Below are 20,824 nucleotides of genomic sequence, written 5' to 3'. Positions count from 1 at the left end.
CAAAGTCTAAACAGTCTCAGCTTACAACTTCTCGCCTAATCACTACCTTGTGCCACTTCTACCTAGAACCCTCTAGATATGAGATCCCCTTTTACTTTCTACAACCAATCACCGCACTGATAAAACAGTTTCAATCCCAGTTACTGTTTCAAAACAAATCACATTCCCAGTGACAAAACTAGTCACAATCCTAGTGACAAAAACCAATCACAATTACTGTGACTAGTAACCAAAAACAAAGAACCAAAACGGAAGATTACACTTCCAATACAACACAATACTTGATCTTGCTTAAATTTTTTAACCAAGAATAATACTCAAATCTATGCTTGTTACGGTATATCTAGGAAGAATGAAATATTTTTTGGGTGTTGAAGTTAGACAAGACTGTAACACCCCATTTCTACCCGGCAGTTATATGTAAGAATCAGAGTTTCAAAATTTCTCAACAAATAAATGAGGCGTCACATTTTCATTTCAAAACAAATCACTTCATCGCATTTAGCGGATACATAAAACAAATCACTTAATCGCATTTAGCGGATACATAGCACTTTATTTAACCAACTAAACAAATACTCAGCATATAATACTTTTCAAAACGGAATAACTTCATTTATTAAAACATGGCGGAATCATAGTTCTCAATCTTTGAATCAATAACATCTTATTCAGCTAAGATAAAACAATAAACAACAACAATCATAAATATCATAAATCATCCCCCGAGTGCTACGTATCAGAGCGACAACCGACTCGATTAACAACAACTAAATCTTCATACTCGAACACCTGCACGTTACCAATATAAAGGCAACGGCGAACAAGAGAAAATGGTGAGATATCAAATCATATAAGTGAGCGTATGATAAATTGTATATTAGGATTCAGACATATATAGTTATCACATCACCAGTATTAATATTGTCATACACTTCATACTTTCACTAACTCACAAATCTCACATACTTCTCATCGCATCATAAGTCACACTACTTCACAATCGCATCAATTATATATAAACATATCAGTCATTCACTTGCAAGTCAAATCATGATACATCACGAGTATAAATCACAATTTTAGTCTCAAAACATCACAGCATATAAGTCACTCATCTAGTCACAAAACATCACAGCATATAAGTCACTCATCTAGTCACAAAACATCACATATACATTTAATTACAAAACATCACATATACGGCTAATCACAAAACATCACATATAAGTCACACCAGACATATTCAGTTAATCGCATTCACAAATATTGACATCATCATACTATTCATAAAATCATCAATTCACATTTTCGCATTCTTCCATCATTTAACAAGTCACGAAATACAATTACGATATAGTCACAAAACGTCATAACTATGAATCACATAAGACACATGGGACACGACTCATGTATATGCATGTGGTACCAATCGGAGCTTCAGCCCCCGTCACCAATTGCCATTTGGCCCGTCATGTTTGCCATAGTTTTCAGGCCGTCATGTTTGCCATAGTTTTCAGGCAGTCACAGAGTATGCATATGGAATGTGACTCGACAAACAAGACAACACAACATACTCATCACAATCACATATCGTCACGAGGCATAAGCCTATATCACAATCAATTACCATTATACAAGGTAATTCACGTCACCATAATATTTCATCTTCACTTAGTCACAAAATTATCATCACGAATATATACAACATCACATATTACCAATCATCACAAACATCGTCATGTTTCGACACATCGCGACAAACATATAGCTTCACATATTAACGAAATCATTACAACAAATAAACACATTAAGTCAAGTCAAATTAGTCTTATAATCCTCCATAGGTTAGTCTTTAAATTAACTCGCTAATCCATTATCAATTAACCAAAATTATTCACCTAATAATCTCTAATTAATCGGGTTTATCCTGCGTCACTACCGGTTATCTAATTTCAGGTTAAATCCTTAATATTCACAACTTTACGAATTTTCGGGTTATACTCCCAAGTCACTAAAAACACAGCTCGACCGGTTTATTCGGATACAATCCTATTCTTTACCGACTATTCGATTCGTTCGGGTAAATTCTCAAGATACCGTTATTTACCGACAAACCAAATAATTAATCTAAGTCTAAGCATTTTCTAATTAAATAGGCTTATTGAAAATTAATTCAACCATTAATTTAATCGACCGATTAATATCGCGATTTCGACAAAGTAACACCAGCATGTTAATGTACTAATTAAACTTAGCTACCACGTTAATTTTCATCAAATTCCGAACAACTAATTATATCGCTTAATTCGACTATTTCGATCAAACGGAACAATTTGGAATACATTGATTTTATAATACCTACTGTTCACAATTTTATTTGGTTCTATATATGTTACTGTTTTGTCACATTCTATTTCATTTCCATTTAATTAATATACCATTATATACCTCATTTCATAAATCATCATATTTTACCATTATAATATGTTAGTTAACCATATAAAAACATAGAAAAGCAAATTAACAGAAGCAAGTTAACAACATGTACAGGAACAACACATGATGAAACAAGGGACCATATACTGAAATGCCTAAAACGAAAATGACAAGTTTAGCACACAGCTAGCATTGCCGACCGTCACCGATCTATTCTTTATTCTTTTCATTTCCACTACGCGCACAGTAATTCAACATTTTCCAAATTCAATTTTTATATGAACAGCAACATTTTTCAAACAATGACAGAAAATAAAATTAACAAACCACAATGATAATCTACACCCTAATTTCCAACAACAATTATCACAAACAAATGCAATAAATCTACACACCCAATCCCCGCATACAAAGTTTCATAAGCCCCATTATAGGAAGAGAACCTCACCCTTACCTTAATCAATTTGAAGCAACTTGTTGGGTCTCCGATTTGGTACCATGGATGGAAGTTTCTAAGCTTTGTTCATCTTCTCCAAGACTTGTCTCCTTCTCTTCACAATTTGTTTTTCTCTCAAATGACAACACTACACTTCATATCTCTAAACCCCTAATTTTATTATTCAATTGGGCTTAGCTAGCACTTCCTCTTCACAACCAATTTAGGCCCAATAAGATAAATAACTCCAATTAAATCAAAATATCATTTTTATTAATATTCCAACAATATAATAAATTCCGACTTGTAAATAATATTATTCTTAATATTATTCTTCGACCGTCCGACTAAAATCGAACTTTTAACTTAATAAATTCAAATACGCTTCTTAAAATAACACCGACAATCCAAATTCGACCAAAATATCATATTTTCGGTCTAATCTTAATTACTCAGAAAATTCCCAAAACTTCAAATATTATTCCAATAATATTTCTAATATTGAAAATATTAAAACTCTTGATTAAATATCGATCCTCTATCCCGAACTAATACGGACTAAATCGTCTTAAAATACAAAAACTTCACTAAACCCTCTAGATATGATATCCCCTTTTACTTTCTACAACCAATCACCGCACTGATAAAACAGTTCCAATCCCAGTTACTGTTTCAAAACAAATCACATTTCCAGTGACAAAACTAGTCACAATCCTAGTGACAAAAACCAATCACAATTACTGTGACTAGTAACCAAAAACAAAGAAGCAAAACGGAAGATTACACTTCCAATACAACACAATACTTGATCTTGCTTAAATTTTTTAACCAAGAACAATACTCAAATCTATGCTTGTTACGGTATATCTAGGAAGAATGAAATATTTTTTGGGTGTTGAAGTCAGACAAGACAGGTACATAATTCTCATTCACCAATATAGATATGCCAAAGAGGTCTTGAAAAAATTTGGCACGGAAAATGGTAACAAAGTTTGCAATCCAATTTTACTTGGATGCAAATGGAAAGGAGGGGATGTCAAGGAGTACAAACAACTAGTGGGATTCCATATATATCTTCTTACAAGTAGGTTTGTGTTATGTTGTATGCATGCTTGGTTGCTAGGTAAATGGAAAAGTCAACTAAGGTGCACATGGAAATTGCTAAGAGAATCCTCAGGTGGGTACCTTGAGATATGGTGTTCTCAATGGAAAAAATAAGAGATAAGATTTTATTGATTGGCCTAGTTTTAACTATGGGAGTGGTCCACTCAATAATATTCAAAGGTTGCATCATTTTAAGCGGCTTCTGATGCTTGATCTTTGATTTTTGACAAGTCAAACAATCGTACACAAACTCTACAACATCATTCTTCATACCTGGCCACCAAAAAATCTTCTTAAGGTCCTGATACATCTTTGTAGCTCATAGATGAATACTCATACCACTCCTGTGACATTCTTCCATATTCTTCTTTCTAAGTTCTGATACGTTTGGTACACACACCCTGTCAAAAAATTCATAATCGTATTCTCATATACTTTGAAGTCCATTTCCTTACCTTGATTAATCAGTACCAATCGATCAATCAACCCCAAATCCAACTTCTGATCTTCCTTGAATTATTATAGTACGCTGCTAGTCAATTTCAACATACCCAACTTCACACTTCATGACGTTATCTCACACACCAAGCTAAGATCTCTTAAATGCTCAATCAAATCCATTTCTCTAATAATTAGCGCGACATATGCAAGACTTCCTACTTAGCGCATCTACTACCATGTTAGCTTTATCAAGATGGTAACTCAACTCAAAATCATAGTTCTTCAAAAATTATAGCCACCTTCTTTGCCTCATATTCAATTCCTTCTGATCAAATAGATACATCAGACTCTTATGATTACTGAAAGCTTCAAACCTCAAATCATACAAATAATGTCTCCAAACTTTAAGCATGAAGACTATTGCTGTCAACTCCAAATCATGGATAGGGTAATTGTTTTCACGAGTCTTGAGCTGTCTAGAAGCATATGCTACAACTTAACCCTTCTGCATAAGCACACCATCTAAATCCATCTTAGATGCATCACAGTACAAAACAAAATATTTCCTTGCATCTGGTAAAATCAAAACTAGAGCCGGCATTAATCTCTTCTTCAACTCTTGGAAACTTTCTTCACATTGAGCATCCCATACATAAGTTTTCCCATTACGGGTTAAGTGCTACAAAGAAAAATCCAACTTCAAGAAACCTTCTACAAACCTCCTAAAGCAACCAGCTAAAACCAGAAAACTTTTGATCCCAATAATTGATTTAGGAGTTTTTTACTGCAATACTGCGTCTACTTTAGACGGATCAACCATTATTCCACCACTAGAGATTACATGACCAATGAAACTTACTTCTCTTAACCAAAACTCACACTTGGACAATTTGGCGTACAACTGAGTGTCTTTCAAAGTCTTCAATACAACTTGCAAGTGTTCTGTATGCTCTTCGCCTGACTTGAAATACACCAGAATACCATCTATGAACACCACGTCAAACTGATCCAAGTAAGGATGAGAAATCCTATTCATATATTCCATAAATACTCCTAGCGCATTAGACACACCGAACGACATAACCTACTCACAAAGACTGTAACGAGATCTAAATGCAATTTTAAATATATCCCCTGACTTCACGCGAATCTGATGGTAACCTGATCTCAGATCAATCTTGTTGAACACACAAGTTCCTACTATAATCCATAAGGTTGTCAATCCTAGAAAAAGGATACTTGTGCTTAATAGTAATATTATTCAACTGCTGATAATCCACTTATAATCTCATGCTCCCATCTTTTTTTCTTAACCAACAACACTGGCGCTCCCCAAGGCGGTACACTTGGTTTGACAAACTTCTTCTCCAATGATTCTTCTAACTGCTTTTTCAGCTCACCCAACTCTGATGCAGACATTCTCTATGATACAATGGATAGAGATCTTGTGTCAGGCACTAAATCTATAGCGAACTCCACTTCACGCTCCAACGGTAAATCGTTAATATCCTCAGGAAAAACATCAGGGAACTCGCATAGAACAGGAAGATCAACAATCACAATTTTTCTCACCATTGTTGAAACATGTTAGAACTGCACTCTTGCAGTCACCGGAATGATGTCCCTGCTTTCCAAACTTGAAACATATCAAATCGGTGCTCTTGCATTCAGAGGCACGATGACTTAACCCTCCACACTTGAAACATCTCAGAGAAGCAGACATGTCTCCCCCACTTGTTTCATTCTCACTTCTTTTGGATAGTAGTTAGGGGAAATGAGTGTCAAAAGTGTTCACACACGTGTCGTACACAAGGGTACAAACAAATTGACAAACTTAAGCCGAATGAACCAACTTGCTCTGATACTAATTATGTAACACCCTAAACCTCGAACGTATTATTTAAAGAAAACATGCTGAAAATAATAATATCAAAGGGTGTATTGACATGGCCCAAGGCAAAAATTGTTTGCACCTAACAAGATTCAAACTTGAGACATTGGAAGAAACACAGTCTTAAAACCAAAGGCTGCACCACTAAGTCAACTCTTGGAGGTTTAAACTTGAATTGCATAGTATATTTTACATATTCATTCTTAAGAGAAAAGCTTGAAACAAAGGGGAAATATGAAATGAAAAAAAATGGTCCAACACTCGCGCTAATAATACAAACATTATGATCAAGCATATGCTTACACATTTTACTGTTTGGACACTATGCCTTGACTTGAACAACAACTTTTCCAATGTTAGAGCTTGAGAATAAGGAATTGAAACTCTCCAAAAAGCTCTCAATTCCAATATTGATTTTACTCTTGGACTTAACTTTTCCTTCTTGTATATATCTTTCCATATCTTTAGCAAAATCTCCAAAACGATGCCAATATGATTCTAGCATAAAACCTTCCATCCTCACCTCCTTTCCCACCATATTCAGAAGATTCCTAACCCCTTCTCTTTCAGTCCAAACCTATAACAACATTATAACTTTTTAGTATTTAAAAAAACCATTGTTTTTGTGCATTTGTTAAATAATTGTCATAAGTTTACTTTATTATATTGAGATATCATTCCACAAAGTGGAATTCTAGCATGCTTGTTGACATGGTTAAGTACAGCTTCAAGCATTTTACCACCAACGTTGTCAAGGTAAACATCAATACCATTAGGGAAATACCTGCAAAATTATAGTGGAAATATTAATAAATTATGAGCTTAAGATTAAGATACATATTGTTTATTTTGCTTTTTTCTTCTTCTTCTTATGTTTGGATGATCATGGATTGTTTAGCAATTTCTAAAAGGAAAGGAATTGATAAAGAGAAAAAAGACGAATTTCTACTTGCTTAAAGCAGCATCATAATCTGTCTCTTTATTGTAATTGAATCCGTCGTCATATCCAAATTCTTCTTTGATGAGTTTTACCTAAAAAAAACAACCAGATAAGTTGTAAATGTTTTGAAAATATTAAAATGATAATATTCATATTTAATGTAGATATCACTGAGCATATATATGTATACAATTCTTATTTTCTTTCAAAGATTGCTGATTGAACACAATGATGTGTTTGGGAGTGAAACTATGACAAGGGGGGAAAAATCAAAACATGATTATATTTTTAGTCTTTTATATATTGGTGCTTTGAAACTGATGATGTCTTCAGATTTTTGATAAACTTTTGTAATAGATGTTAGTAATTGAGCTCACGTGTAATGTCTTTGGGCCTATATAAGGCTTGCCACTTAATGAGAATGAGACCTAATTAGTTTTTCTGAGTATGGAAAGGCATGTCAAACTAAAATTGGTGAGATGGTCTATATAATAACCCTTAATGAAAATGAGATTTGATCCCTGTTACTCTGGCCATCAATTCTGGTAAGAAAACAAACCGAACTATTTTAATTTTTTTAGAACCAAACTGAACTAAAAGTTTTGATTTGGTATATTTGATTTTGAATTGTTTTTAATGAAAAAGTTATTTAAAAAAATTATTTGATTTTTTTTATTTTCAGATAAAACTTGATTTTTTATTTTTGAAAAAAAATCTAATTTTTTTCCCAAAAAACCAACTTTCTTATTTTGATTTTTTTTTTAAAATTGAATTTTTTTTATTTTCATAAAAACCAATTTTTTTATTTTTGAAATAAATCAACTTTTTCAAATTTACGGAAAAAAATGACTTTTTTATTTTTGAAAAAAAATCAATTTAGAAATTAATGTAACAAACGGTTCGGTTCAGAGTCCATTTGAGATTGCTTAACAGTTCAGTTCTAGAACCATTAATAAAATATAAATTTGGTTCACTAACCATTAGTAATGATTTCGTTATTTTAAATTCACTTCGGTACAGTTCGGCGGTTCAGTTCCGTTCATATTTTCTCGAACAACCCTACTTCTATTATGATTTTATTCTAATATATATAACAATTATTAGCACTTCTATTATGATTTTATTATTCTAATATATATAACAATTATTAGCTAAAATTAAAAAATTTGCACACATGAACTATAGTTCTAGATCTACCATCAGTTAAAATATGAAATTTTTTGTAGTATATGTAACATCACTTTCCAAACCTAACTTTGAAACAAAACATAGTGATTAAACAGGCCCTACTACGAGAAATACATCACATGATTTTTTAAAAAGTAAGTGGTGGAAAATATATAATATGTTACCTTATCATCAGAGCCAGTACTTCCAATGACTCTACATCCTCTAATCTTAGCAAGCTGACCAGCATTCATACCAACAGCTCCTGAAGCAGCAGATATGAACACATTTGATCCTGCCTTTGGATCTCCAAGCACCTCTATTCCAACCCATGCTGCAAACCCCGGAACTCCTGCAACCAATCAAATAGCATTAATAATAACTTTCTTCTTACTTTCTTAAACATTGACTAAAACTTCCTATAAAAAAAAAAAAAAACATCATAAAGCAGAAAACAAACCTAAAGAACCAAGATAATCAGACAAAGAAATCCCATTTTTAGTATCAATTTTTCTAGCTATTTGAGAAGATGGCACAATAGCATACTCAGCCACAGGAGAAGATGGACACAAAGCAATATCTCCCTCATTGTATCTACTATCTTTTGATCTAATCACCCTTACAACTGCAAATACTGTAATAGCCTACAAATATACATGTTAAACAACAATTAACATGCATAAGCATATGCATAAATATAAACAAACTTTAGAATAAATTTAATGAAAATTTACCTGGTTAAGTTGATATTGTGAAATGAAAAGGCCCTCTAAGGAGCCGGTCATTCTTCCTCGAAGATAAGGGTCGACGGAGAGAAGAAGAGTTTCAACTAGTAGGTGATTATCAGGGATTGAATCAGAGTTGAGAGAAAGAGAGACCGTGCGGAGTTTGAGATGATTTGAGGTTGGAACACCTTCAGGGCAATATGCAGCTAAGTACCATTCTTTGCTTTCTACCAAATCTGCCATGGCTCTCTTAGCTTTTAGTTTCTGGTTCTAGGAGGAAATGGTTGCTGTTTCTATGTTATGTGTAGTGTTTGATTCTCACTTGTGAAGAGAATGTTTCTAATATAAGTTAAATTAGGCGTTGGAAAGTGTGGGAAATAATTAAATGTGTTGATAACGGTGCCCAACCCAACAAAAAATAAAACTTGATAAATTAAATAAAAAATCACTAGAAGGAAAATCTTATAGTTAAGAAGATCCACACGTTCTAACCAAATAGTTAGTGGAATGATAAATTAGAGTCTTGATGCGGGGAGCAGATCTCCGATGCAACGGCATGTGAAGGATCTGTAAGGTTATCATTCAAATATCCAAGTCAACAAGAAAATGAGGAATAATATGAGTTATGGTTTAGAGAATACCTTAGATTTCACATGTGATGCCTTATATATGAGAGACGGTTATGTATACCCCCTGCTATTTTGACGTGGAATGTGTGAGGCTCTCTAATGACATCTAATCGTAGCCAGCAACTCGTGGCTTGGATCCAGTGCGAAGTTGTTGAGTAGGGTTGCATTGTAACTTCAATGTCTTGGTGAAGTGACTTTAGATTTATTCTCCCCCTCTTTTGGGGATGTGACCAAAAGCCATATGATAGTCGTGGAGGAGAAGGTCAATGTATATCATTTTGAGATGTGTTCATGGGACTAAATGAAATTGTGGCTATTACAAGAGAAAAGGTTGATCTTATAGCTCAAAAATTAGTTTACATCGATCATGAAGAGAGAAATTGGTTACTACCTAGAGTGCATCTTGATGAGTGCTCAACGTGAAAGGATGCTATAATGTTAAGGTGCTGGGAAAAAGCTTGCGATACAAAGTCATGAAGGATAGGTTGCTTAAAATATGAAAGCTCGTAGGAAGATTTGATATGAGAGACAATGACAATGGTTTCCTTGTTGTGAAGCTTGAGATACAAGATAGATAGATTAGTTTCCCTCGACTAAATCTTATCATTTACAACAAAAACGAATGGATTCAAGTGTGAGTGGTTATGCCCTATATCGACTAACAATAGAGGAAATGTAAGGTTTATAAATGAAATAATTCGCACTTCTAATGTTACCTTACTTGTAAGCTTTACCGGTACCTCAAACTGTGTTTAAATGGTAAAAGAGAAGTGTGGGTTCCATAAATTACCTATTATACTGTGTTTAATTTTTTAATAAGAACATAGAAGATTTTACGCCTCCGCTTCAAACCTCACAAGAAACACCCTTCAAATTAAGGTATTAAATTAAATATTTAATGAAAGGTATATAAAAGTAACAGTTGTTTTAAGTGATTAATTTTATTGTTTCATAGCATATCATTATCTTTCTACTTAGTACTATAATAATCCCCAACAATCACAAGAGACAGACATCTCGCAATCATTGGGCTAAAATAATCGTATAAATATAAACTATGTTCCCAGATTTTGGCATGAGACACAACACAAGGCATCTAATAATGAAAAAAAATTAACTTCATTGATTTGAAATGTAAAAAGAAACATAAAAGTCATGATCAACTAGTTGCAGATTAGATAAGGACTGTCATAGCTTGACTATTTCACAATAGGATACTTTTATGTTCTATTTACATGACTTCCCCTTGTGAATATTTCACATTTCCATCCCAAAAGTGTTCTCTCCGCTGTAAGTCATATACAGGAATCCATCTTCATCCTTGTTTTCCTCATATATTGCAGACATCATAGCAGCTACATGAAGATACATAAAAAATCAACTCACAAAATTAACTACCACTAAGTATAAACTTATTAAAAACAACATAAAAAATACCATCAAGTATCGAGAACTACAATTCGTATATGTTACCTGTTGGTGGTAGAATGTTCTTCACAAAAATGAAGATGGCCTTCTCAGGACTCAGTTTGATTCTTTTACGCACCACATACACAAACTGGCCAACAGTTAGATCAGCAGGAACCAGATACCTACAATCATAAAAAAGCAATACACCGTGAATAAAGAGGAAAATATACCACAGATTAGTATCTTAAATTAGCAACCTAAATAGACATATTTCAAAGAGCATTTTACAAAACCATTTTCCCTTTAACATTGGGAGGGTGTGTGTGATGAGGACACGGGAGAATCATCCAACTCCGAAAGTCCAATCAAATATATTTAGAATGAAATAATGAAGGTTATGTTGAAAGACAAGAAATCATAAGCATGTGTAATGTAAGTTCAAACATAACAAAGTGTGCAGAGTAATTTTAACCCATGTTTTCAACATATAGGATTTCAAGATTCAACATTTAATCTCAAATCTCAATTGTTATGACGGAGGCCTAAACTAAAATCCCTCTTTTGTGGTATCTGACTTGGTTGTTCCTACACATTCCAACACAACCGCAACAACATCTAGTCCAAGTAAAACGGAAAATATTTTCAAACTCCAACGAACAATCTATGTGACATCAAAACATCAATGACGTGTACCAGAACAAACTTAATGCAGAAAGTAATTACCGAAACAAGTAACAACTTGAAAACAAAAAGTAGACTTCATAAACAATCCAAATATTCATACTTCCTGTTCACAACAAATAGGAAGAAGAAAAAAACTAACTTTTTCTTATCAATATCTGGAACATCACTCTTCTCAGCCCTTTCAACAATTACCTACACCCAAAAAAAATCAATCAAATAATTACTCAGAAAATCACGATCACCATGACAAAACTACAAATGAAGGTATAAAAAAAATATCTTACCGGAATTCTATCAGGATACTTTTCTCTAATGCGAGCTGCTTCAGCCTGCCTCCTCTCTAGCACATCAAATTCATAGTAAAAATCAAATTACATATTTTTAAAGCCAAATTTCAACCTCTAAGAAATAGGGTTTCAGATAACGATCATGATGAAAAAACCCAATTTTTCACATTCAAAGCCATAAAATTAAACAAATTTCATATCTAAGATTTCTCTGATCACATGAAATTCAACCCCGGAAAAAACCGAGACTCGAAATCTATAAATTATATCGTAAGGAAGAGAAAAAGGGGAGAAGTTAACCAAGGGGGTGTTCCATCTTGAATGAACTCTTAGCCATGATGATGATTCTGCAAGGGAATTAGGGTTAGCGATCGGCGATGCAACGAAAGGAAGAGAAATTGAAAATTGAAGAGGAAAGGGATTGGTTACCGAAAGGGTGAGAAGAGAGATAAGAGAATCCCTAGAAGCAAAGGGAAAGAAATCTCTCTTATTGTTGAGAAATATTTGGGATTTGGGAATAGGGAAACGTAGAAGGCTCAATTTGTGGACAACTCATGGCAAATGGAGTCATTATATTGGTTTAAGTTTAATGCTTCTTTGTCAAAAAAGTTTAATGCTTCTTTTTTATCCATCTTTTTTATTTCATCTAAAATTAACTTTTATTCTTTGATTCTTTGATTCTAAAATTAAATGTTTGGTCTTAACTAAAAAACAATGGGAATTTATATTTTTACCTTCAATAATATTTTATGATCTCACACTTTCATGGATAATATCACACTTGAATTACATTAGTGTTTATTTATGGATTCTAATAGTTTGATCACATGAGTATACATGAATTTGTTAAATGGATCATTTGGTGGGGTATTTTGTTCTCTTCCTTTATTTATTTATATTTTAAGGGATGGGAATATCCTTATAAAGACATTATGATGTAAAAGTAAGGTGAAGTGTATGTAAATAAGAAGTATGTGCGTTAATTGTGTGATTATACTTGGGGTGAGTCCATTATTTATATATTGAGTGAATTCACATGTGATTCATATATATTTTCTATTTCAAGTAAGATGGTTTCGTTTCAAGGATCATTGTATAAATTTGTTGTTATAACAACTATAAGATAGGGCGTGACTCTTATTTGGTTTGAATGTGTTCCACGTAGCTTTGAACGATGTGAGCATACAAGTGCCACTACTAAAAAAATGACTTTTCAGAAAAGAATTTTACATCAGGTATTAAAATATAAGATGTGAAAAATGTTTGTCAAAAGATTTTACATCAGGTAATTATTTCCAATGAAATATAAAATATAGGAAAAACTGAAAAATGTATAACTAGTGGCACTATTGTAAATAAAATGAAAAAATATAGGCGGTGGCAAAATTGTAATTAGAATGAAATTCTTGTTATTAGGAATTTTACATCAGCCCAGATATTAAATGATGTGAGAAATATTACGCAAGTGGGCCTTTCAATCGGTTCTTGTAATAACCGATGGGAAAAACTAAACATATTGGGTCTTTACTTCAGGCTAATATTCCACCGATGGGAAATGTTAAGACAACTTTTTCCTAAAACCCTATTCCATCTTTACACACGCATCTTCTTATTTCCTGAAACTTTTTTTTCTGCCGAAACCATTCTCCTCCGTCAAAACCATACCTGCCGCCACCATACTTTTCGTCACCACCCATTCTCCTCCGTTCGCCTTCCTACATTCGACAACCTCCGCAGTTCGCCGACCCTAACTTCGCGTCGATTCGCCTCCCAGTCCGCCGCACTTCGCAGATCTTCGCCGGACAATCTCGACAGTGCTTTTCCATCGAACCTCATACCTGATCCCGTCGCCGGTAAGATTTCGAATCTACTTCATATTGAGCTTGTGTGTTCTATGTTGTTTTGAGATTGAGATGAATGAAAAAACTTTGATTTTTACCATTGGATGTTGATGCAGAACATTAGAAGTGAGAGAAAAAGAACAAGTTGGCTTTTCTAGGTAATGTTGGCTTTTCTATTTCAGCAACAATTCGTCTTTCTTGTAACCAACATTGAAGGCATTTATTCTTAGAGTATTGTGATAATAAGTGTTACACACATTAGGAGTCTAACTTGCAGGCATATAAAGGTTGGGTGAGTGATTGATGTCGTGAGATTAAAGGTTTCAGATTTCATGAGTTTAATGATGTTTCTCTAACTTGCAGGTATAAGTGTTACACACATCTTTTGAAGCAGGCCATAAACCTATTTTAAGCAAATACTTCTTTCCCTTATAGAGTATTAATAATACTTATATTAATTGGATGTTGATTAGAACGGAATCACTGTCAATGTTGTCGTCGATGAAACCCTAATCCATGGTGACAAGAATGGAATCACTGTCAATGTTGTCGTGGAGTCCACTGCGGGGTCGGAAACTTCTGTTCTAGCGACCGGTAGCGATGGTCAGAAGTCTCTGGACATGGCGGTTTAGTTGATGGATAAGGGAAACAAGGCCATGAAAGAGAACGATTTTGGTGAGGCAGCTGATAACTATAGCCATGCTCTCGAGATCAGGTTCAATTTCTTTACGCATTAACCTAGGCTAAGGAGATTATTTTTTGAGCTGTTTCGCTTTAATTTGCTTATATCTTTGTAGATTACTGTTACGATATCGGTTTTGCTGATTTAGGTGTTCATAAGCTTTGGATTTAGTCTTTAGGTTAAATGATTGAGAATTGAGCTGGAAACAATCTTGCTTAGAAGTTCACGTTCTCAGTGTTAGATTCTAGACGTTCTTAGTGTTTTATGGATTATGCACACACTACTCGTTTGGTTTTCATTATCTCTACGCTATGATTGGTTGACTTCAATAGCTCTGCTTGGTTGGTTATTGACATCTTTATTTTCAAAAGAGCTTCCAATTATTCAGTGGAGGTTGTCAAATTCTGCACTATCAATATTTAAGAATATTAGTTGATGGAATGAAATCATGTTTTCTTTTCTTAGTATTTGAAATATGTATGTTAGTGTTATGGACGTCATTTTATGTCACGTTGTCAACTATGCTTAGATATCATAGTCCATAGAGATTTCAGGAAAACCTTGGGTTGATATGAAGTATGATGTAGTTTTGCACTGAACTAATAGAAAATTTAGTTAATTCGATACTTTCTTATTGTAATCCTACCAGAAGAATTTTTATTATCATCAAACCAACCTGATACACTCATGAGTTTTAATCAACAGAATGGCCCATTATGGTGAACTTGCTCCTGAGTGTGTCCACACATACTACAAGTATGGTTGTGCACTGCTTTACAAGGCTCGGGAGGAAGCCGGAGAAAACGTGCATCACAGTGAATTTGGGGTCGTAGACAAGCAATCTTTTTAAGAAATAGTTCCAACTAATAAGTTTACTTATGCATATATTAGTAAGATTTGTGTGTTCTGAATTGATCTAGTTATGTAGGTGTTGATTTTAAGATCAAGCTTCTTACAGTAGGTGACAAGAGATTGAAGCTAACTATTTGAGACACTGGTAATATCTATATTCAAACCTTATGCTTCTTGTTCATGAAAATAGTGCTTTGTTCAGTTACTGCCACAAATCTTATGATGTTATCCTTAGAGAGTATTTCTGTTGAATCATTTGCAAATCGACCTAAATGACTTCTAAGTGGATTATGTGTCTGATACTTTGGTGATTTGATGTTCGTTTTTTTAATTTTTTGGTTGTATTTTTTTATGATTTTATTTATGCATATGCTGAATGGTTTGTAGATTTTTATGAGTACTGTTATCTGTAAGTGTTTTTTAGTTGAATGATGCGGTTGAGCTACTGGCTTCATTTTTTTAGTTGTACATTTATTGATTATTATGAAAATGCATATGGCTGTAAACTGTTACTATCACTGAGAACAATGACATCATGCTGGAGTGGAGTACATAATTGCAAAAAATTGTCTTCTTTTTAGGCTTTTTTTCTGGGTTTTTTAGTACATGTTTCAATACAGGAAAAAAGGCCTCCTGCCACGCCCAGAAAACCGAGGCTATATGCAAAATAACCGTGGTGTAACGCTGAGGCCACGGTTTGGCCACGGAAATCCAACTGTGGAGTATACGGCCGTGGCCTAAAGTAAAGTCCACGGTTTTTTGGTATAGACCACGCCTTTTTTACAATCGTGGCTTTTTTAGGCCACGGTTTAGGTAGCTTGATTAAGGCCGCGGTTTGTATTTGCCATGACTGCAGAACTGTGGCTATATGGTAAAGCCACGGTTTCAATTTAACGTTTACGATACAGTTTTGGTTCAAGATATAGCCACGGTTTGGTTATGACCACATATTTAAAACCGTTGTTATATGTTATGCATTCTAAACCATTTATCTTGCCACGGTTTATTTCTGTACAATTACATAAATGTCATTATATATATATATATATATATATATATATATATATATATATATATATATATTTCAACAATAATACTAATTTTTTAGAATTAGTTCTAAGTACTCCAATAGTGAAACCAAACTTGTCCAAAGGGCTGATTTTCTTTTTCAAACAAACATATCAATCACTTACACCAATTTTGAAGAATTTAAAACTTGATTACTATAATTGTATGAATACAAATTATTTTAGTATCTACACATCAATGACAATAGCATCGTGATTGACTAAGTACATTATACATCTAATAAACCTAAACCAAAACTATGCATCTCTAACCATCTGATAGCTGACAAATCCTGAGAAAAGGGTTAGCTGCAAATCAAAGAAACCATAGAATTAGAATGTCTAAAAAAGGATCATTTAAGAACTTTAATGCTAGAGTACCATTGTTGATGTACTCATCAAGAAGATACTTATATTATCAGATACAATGTGAATTATGGCTTCAGCAACTATATTAACATCACAGTGTAAATCATGGCAACTAATGTAGCATCTTACATTGTATAAATCATGGCAACTAGATTGTGAGTCCTAATCTCAGGCTCAATTCTCCGAGCAACAAAATCGTGGAGTCTCAAAATACTTTTCCTAATGCAAAACCGAATACAACCGAGTTGTGAAAAATCCATCTAATCAAATACAATAACACCAGAGTAGTTGGACACATCAAACTAGAAGTTCAAGAAAAGTCCTATACTGGAAAAATTATTTTAAATGTTTGCACTTCTGTGCATTTTTACCTCTGGCAAGACTCCGATTGTTTTACTAGATGGCAGACGGGGGAAATATCCATCTGACGATTTCACCTCTTCCAGCATTATATCGATTATCATCCTGGAAGATGAAAAATAATGAACAGTGTGAGACAAGTATGATTGAAAAATGGAAGTCGTCAAAGTGCCACGCCGAAAGAAAATACAAACAACTAACCTTGTTGTATTTATCCCTGTGGTAATTTGGACTAATAAACAAAATAACATACTTAATATTATGAAAGGATAGACTAAATATAAAGGTCAACTTAAAACTATAAATTAAAGGTTAACACAAGATAGTTAATACAGAAAATCAGAGAACAAATTGAAAGTAAAGTATAAAAGTATATCTAACTCATTGGCATGTGGACGAACTTGAACGAATTTATGTTAGCTTGAAAGAATAAGTACGACATTCTAGAACAGATCTTACGGGTACTGATAATGGAAATTAGAAAATGAGAAAATTCAACACTAAGCTTTATCAAAAAGTAGCATAAGTGATCAAAGAAAGTAGTAAATAATAACACTCTTCTAATGATTATATCCTAGAGGCACTATAAACTCTAAAGTACAATAAACTTAGACAATGTATTATTAGTGAGAAATAATTTATAGTCTCTCTATCCACTTTAAAGTAATTAACATGCTTCAAATATATTTGAACTACCTTAACCAAGTAAAGTGTATACTAGACAAAGATTATTATTGAAAGAGAGTTAGATTTATAAATTGTCTCCAGAACAGAGCTGTTCCTCGATGCAGACATGCTCAAATTGTAAAATCTGTAGCAGTGAGTGGGAATGTTAATAAATCTATAAATACAGGATAAGGGTTGATCTTATAGCTTAAGTATAACTATAACCAAGCAAATAATAAAGGTGGAAAATAATCTTGCATACATACTTCATTGTGCTAAAATTTGTTGAAGCTAAATAATAAAGGAGATAAGTGTTTTAAATCCTCATTCCTCGGAAGACCGCTTCTAAAAGGCGGTTCTGAGTTTGCACCATGTCTGTAATTCGATCCAACTGAGTTCAAGTAAGCACTTAGATATGGTAGCTTCAATTCTTCACCTGCAAAGATCCAACATTCTCTAACATTCTTACACAAGTGCTTAAATCAGTAAATAAGCTAATATATGCTAATCTGAATCTATGATGATAATGCTTCAACTTACTGATAAAATCAATGATGAGACGACCATCGGAAGCTCTTCCTGAGAGGCTTCCGAAAAAGCTTATGCCATTAGGAAGTTTTACACCTGTGAATACTGCATATCCAGCTCCAGTATCAGAATTTGAGTCACCAAAATTGTAAATTGCAGGGTACACACATTTCTTTGAATCATAGATATTATTCTGAGATGAAACTTGAATGAATGTAAATGCTACATACAGATTGAAACACCAAAGTAAAAGAAGGATACACCTTCATGTATTGGAAAAAAAAACCCAAGTCCAACACTACCCACAAAGGATTTATATAGAGTGGCACCCCAACCTTACAAGCCGGTTTTATAAAAATAAGTTAGCCCAAACTCTAATTCTATCGCTAATCAACTACCTGGTAAATTTCAAAGCCTATCTAATCAAAGTAGTTCTTGCAATACTCTAATCAACTACCTGGTAAATTTCAAAGCCTATCTAATCAAAGCAGTTCTTGCAATACTCTAATGAACTACCTGGTAAATTTCAAAGCCACAATCCTCACAGGTGTACACAGCAACCTGCATCAATGGTTTGACATCCGAGCATCGTGTGACTATACCAGCTAATCTTACAAGCTGACCAATGTTTGAATCCTTCACCTCTCTAATTGTAAATGGCCGTCCTTTTGAAGATGCCTTAATATAAACCTCACTGCAAAAACAACCCACACATATATATCATTAAGTCACACATATAAAATCCAAAGCCAAAAATCAACCCTAATAAAATGTAACAAATTAGTACAAAATCATAGAATATTACAAAACCCTAGAATTTGAATATCCCGGAAAAACATGAAGTCTTATAAGAAGCGTTTGATTTCAGGAGGCATCTTCCGGTGCGGGTGCGGGTCAGAACCATCAGCACCTTCAGTTCCTTCATCAGATCTCTGAGTCATCAAAATATCATGATCATCATCCACAAACGTCTCAGTAGGCTCCGGCATGAGCTCGTCGATCGCATCAGCAAAAATCCCTACATATCTTCTCGTATTCTCAGTAACTCGCGTCAAAAAATCCTCATCTAGATCCTTATACTGAAAACAACAAACACATCACTTAAAATCACCAACTATAACTAAACCTTAGAAACTAACAATTACAATACAGTGAAAATGTCAATAAAACTAACGTTCATTAAGTCGTCGAGATCAATTTCAACAGATCGAGCTTTGTGGTTCGCAACATCTTGCTGAAAAAACGTAATGAACAAAAAAACATGAATTAGGGTTAACAGTCGGTTTAGTACAGATGAATCGAAATGAAGAATATACTAACTAACTAACCAGGATGTTGAGGTACTTGGCTTCGCCATTAGCGTCTGCGAATTCGGAAAGAAACCTACTCGCTAGAACTGAATGATTGAAAAAGAGGATTTAGGTTAAACGATTTCAACGATTTCAAACCTCCATCTAACTAACTCACCAACAATTTCTCCGTCGCGAGCCGTTCATGATGAGAGAGCAAGCGGAGATGAGGAGCGAGTGATGTCAAGAACAGAATCGGGGATGAGATCAGAGGCTTCGAGATTGAGAGAACAGAGAGGGATCGATTGAGACGGAGGAATCGATATGCGAACGAATCACAGCGGCGAGATTTGATCGGAGTGGTAGGTGGCCGCCGTTCATGTTGAAGAAGAAGAAGAGGGAACGTGAAGCCCGATAGTCACAGGTACTCTTACCCTAAATCCCTCTTATTTTTCATTTTCAATATTGTGAGGGTTGAAAGTGGTCAGGAAATGTGAAGAAATGTGAAGCTGCTAAGGTTTGGGTTTGGGTTTGTGAAATTGAGAGCGGTGCTCAGGAACCCTAAAAAATTAAGAAGAGGGATTTTGGATTTTACCATAAAACGTTTACATGTTTTTAATATAAAAAAATTAAAAAGAAAATAATTATGAGAGGGAAATTAAAAAAAAGGGGGGAAATTTTGGAGGGATATATTTTTTTAGGTTTTGACCACAGTTTGAACTGAAAATTATAGGCCTCGGTTTCTTAGTTGCGGCTTAAAATATCTACCGTTATATAACCGTGGCAATTGAAGTACAGGCCACAGTTTTACACTCCGGATTCAATATTCTATAACATACGTCTACGCTTTGATAACCATGGTCAAATCATATATGTGGCCACAGTTTCTGAGCTGTGGAAAATTTTAGCGTGGCCGTAGGCCAAATTTCTAGTAGTGTTTTCATTGTCGTACAGGCAGTAAGTCACCTTCATAGTGTTTTGATTTTGTTTTCAAGGCATGACCCTCTCTACTATCAA

At 34.0% G+C, this 20,824-nt stretch overlaps 2 protein-coding genes and 1 long non-coding RNA gene across 3 annotated transcripts; all 3 read right to left on the bottom strand.

Moving 5' to 3' along the window:
- Positions 1-6,361: 6,361 nt before the first annotated feature.
- Positions 6,362-10,717, bottom strand: LOC131629068 (2-alkenal reductase (NADP(+)-dependent)-like). The gene is made up of 6 exons (XM_058899868.1): positions 9,153-10,717; positions 8,879-9,062; positions 8,604-8,770; positions 7,261-7,343; positions 6,969-7,095; positions 6,362-6,888 (listed from the first exon to the last, which is right to left on the bottom strand). The coding sequence occupies exons 1-6, from the start codon at positions 9,384-9,386 to the stop codon at positions 6,634-6,636; spliced, it is 1,050 nt and encodes a 349-aa protein (XP_058755851.1). The 5' UTR covers positions 9,387-10,717; the 3' UTR covers positions 6,362-6,633.
- Positions 10,718-10,869: 152 nt separating this feature from the next.
- LOC131629069 (autophagy-related protein 8C-like) lies at positions 10,870-12,731 on the bottom strand. Its single transcript, XM_058899869.1, has 6 exons — positions 12,583-12,731; positions 12,454-12,500; positions 12,151-12,206; positions 12,006-12,058; positions 11,246-11,364; positions 10,870-11,127 (listed from the first exon to the last, which is right to left on the bottom strand). Exons 2-6 carry the CDS (start codon positions 12,488-12,490, stop codon positions 11,030-11,032), a joined length of 363 nt encoding a protein of 120 aa, XP_058755852.1. The 5' UTR covers positions 12,491-12,500; positions 12,583-12,731; the 3' UTR covers positions 10,870-11,029.
- Positions 12,732-19,415: 6,684 nt separating this feature from the next.
- On the bottom strand, positions 19,416-20,313 carry LOC131629094 (uncharacterized). The gene is made up of 3 exons (XR_009291953.1): positions 19,847-20,313; positions 19,693-19,752; positions 19,416-19,597 (listed from the first exon to the last, which is right to left on the bottom strand). It is a non-coding gene; the product is annotated as an uncharacterized LOC131629094 (long non-coding RNA).
- Between the last annotated feature and the right edge of the window lie 511 nt (positions 20,314-20,824).

Source organism: Vicia villosa, unplaced genomic scaffold, assembly GCF_029867415.1.
Source record: "Vicia villosa cultivar HV-30 ecotype Madison, WI unplaced genomic scaffold, Vvil1.0 ctg.000506F_1_1, whole genome shotgun sequence".
Classification (NCBI taxonomy): Eukaryota; Viridiplantae; Streptophyta; class Magnoliopsida; order Fabales; family Fabaceae; genus Vicia; species Vicia villosa.
The sequence above is the reverse complement of the archived record's forward strand: the minus strand, read 5'-3'. Positions and strand labels throughout refer to the sequence as shown.

Excerpts from the sequence above, each read along its gene's own strand:
- LOC131629069 (XM_058899869.1), bottom strand. The coding sequence starts at position 12,490 with ATGGCTAAGAGTTCATTCAAGATGGAACACCCCCTTG. Across the intron at positions 12,207-12,453 it reads CAAGATGGAACACCCCCTTG|AGAGGAGGCAGGCTGAAGCA; the intron begins GTTAACTTCTCC and ends TTGATGTGCTAG. Across the intron at positions 12,059-12,150 it reads AGTATCCTGATAGAATTCCG|GTAATTGTTGAAAGGGCTGA; the intron begins GTAAGATATTTT and ends TTTTGGGTGTAG.
- LOC131629068 (XM_058899868.1), bottom strand. The coding sequence starts at position 9,386 with ATGGCAGATTTGGTAGAAAGCAAAGAATGGTACTTAGCTGCATATTGC. Across the intron at positions 8,771-8,878 it reads TGATTATCTTGGTTCTTTAG|GAGTTCCGGGGTTTGCAGCA; the intron begins GTTTGTTTTCTG and ends GATTGGTTGCAG. Across the intron at positions 7,096-7,260 it reads TATGATGCTGCTTTAAGCAA|GTATTTCCCTAATGGTATTG; the intron begins GTAGAAATTCGT and ends ATAATTTTGCAG.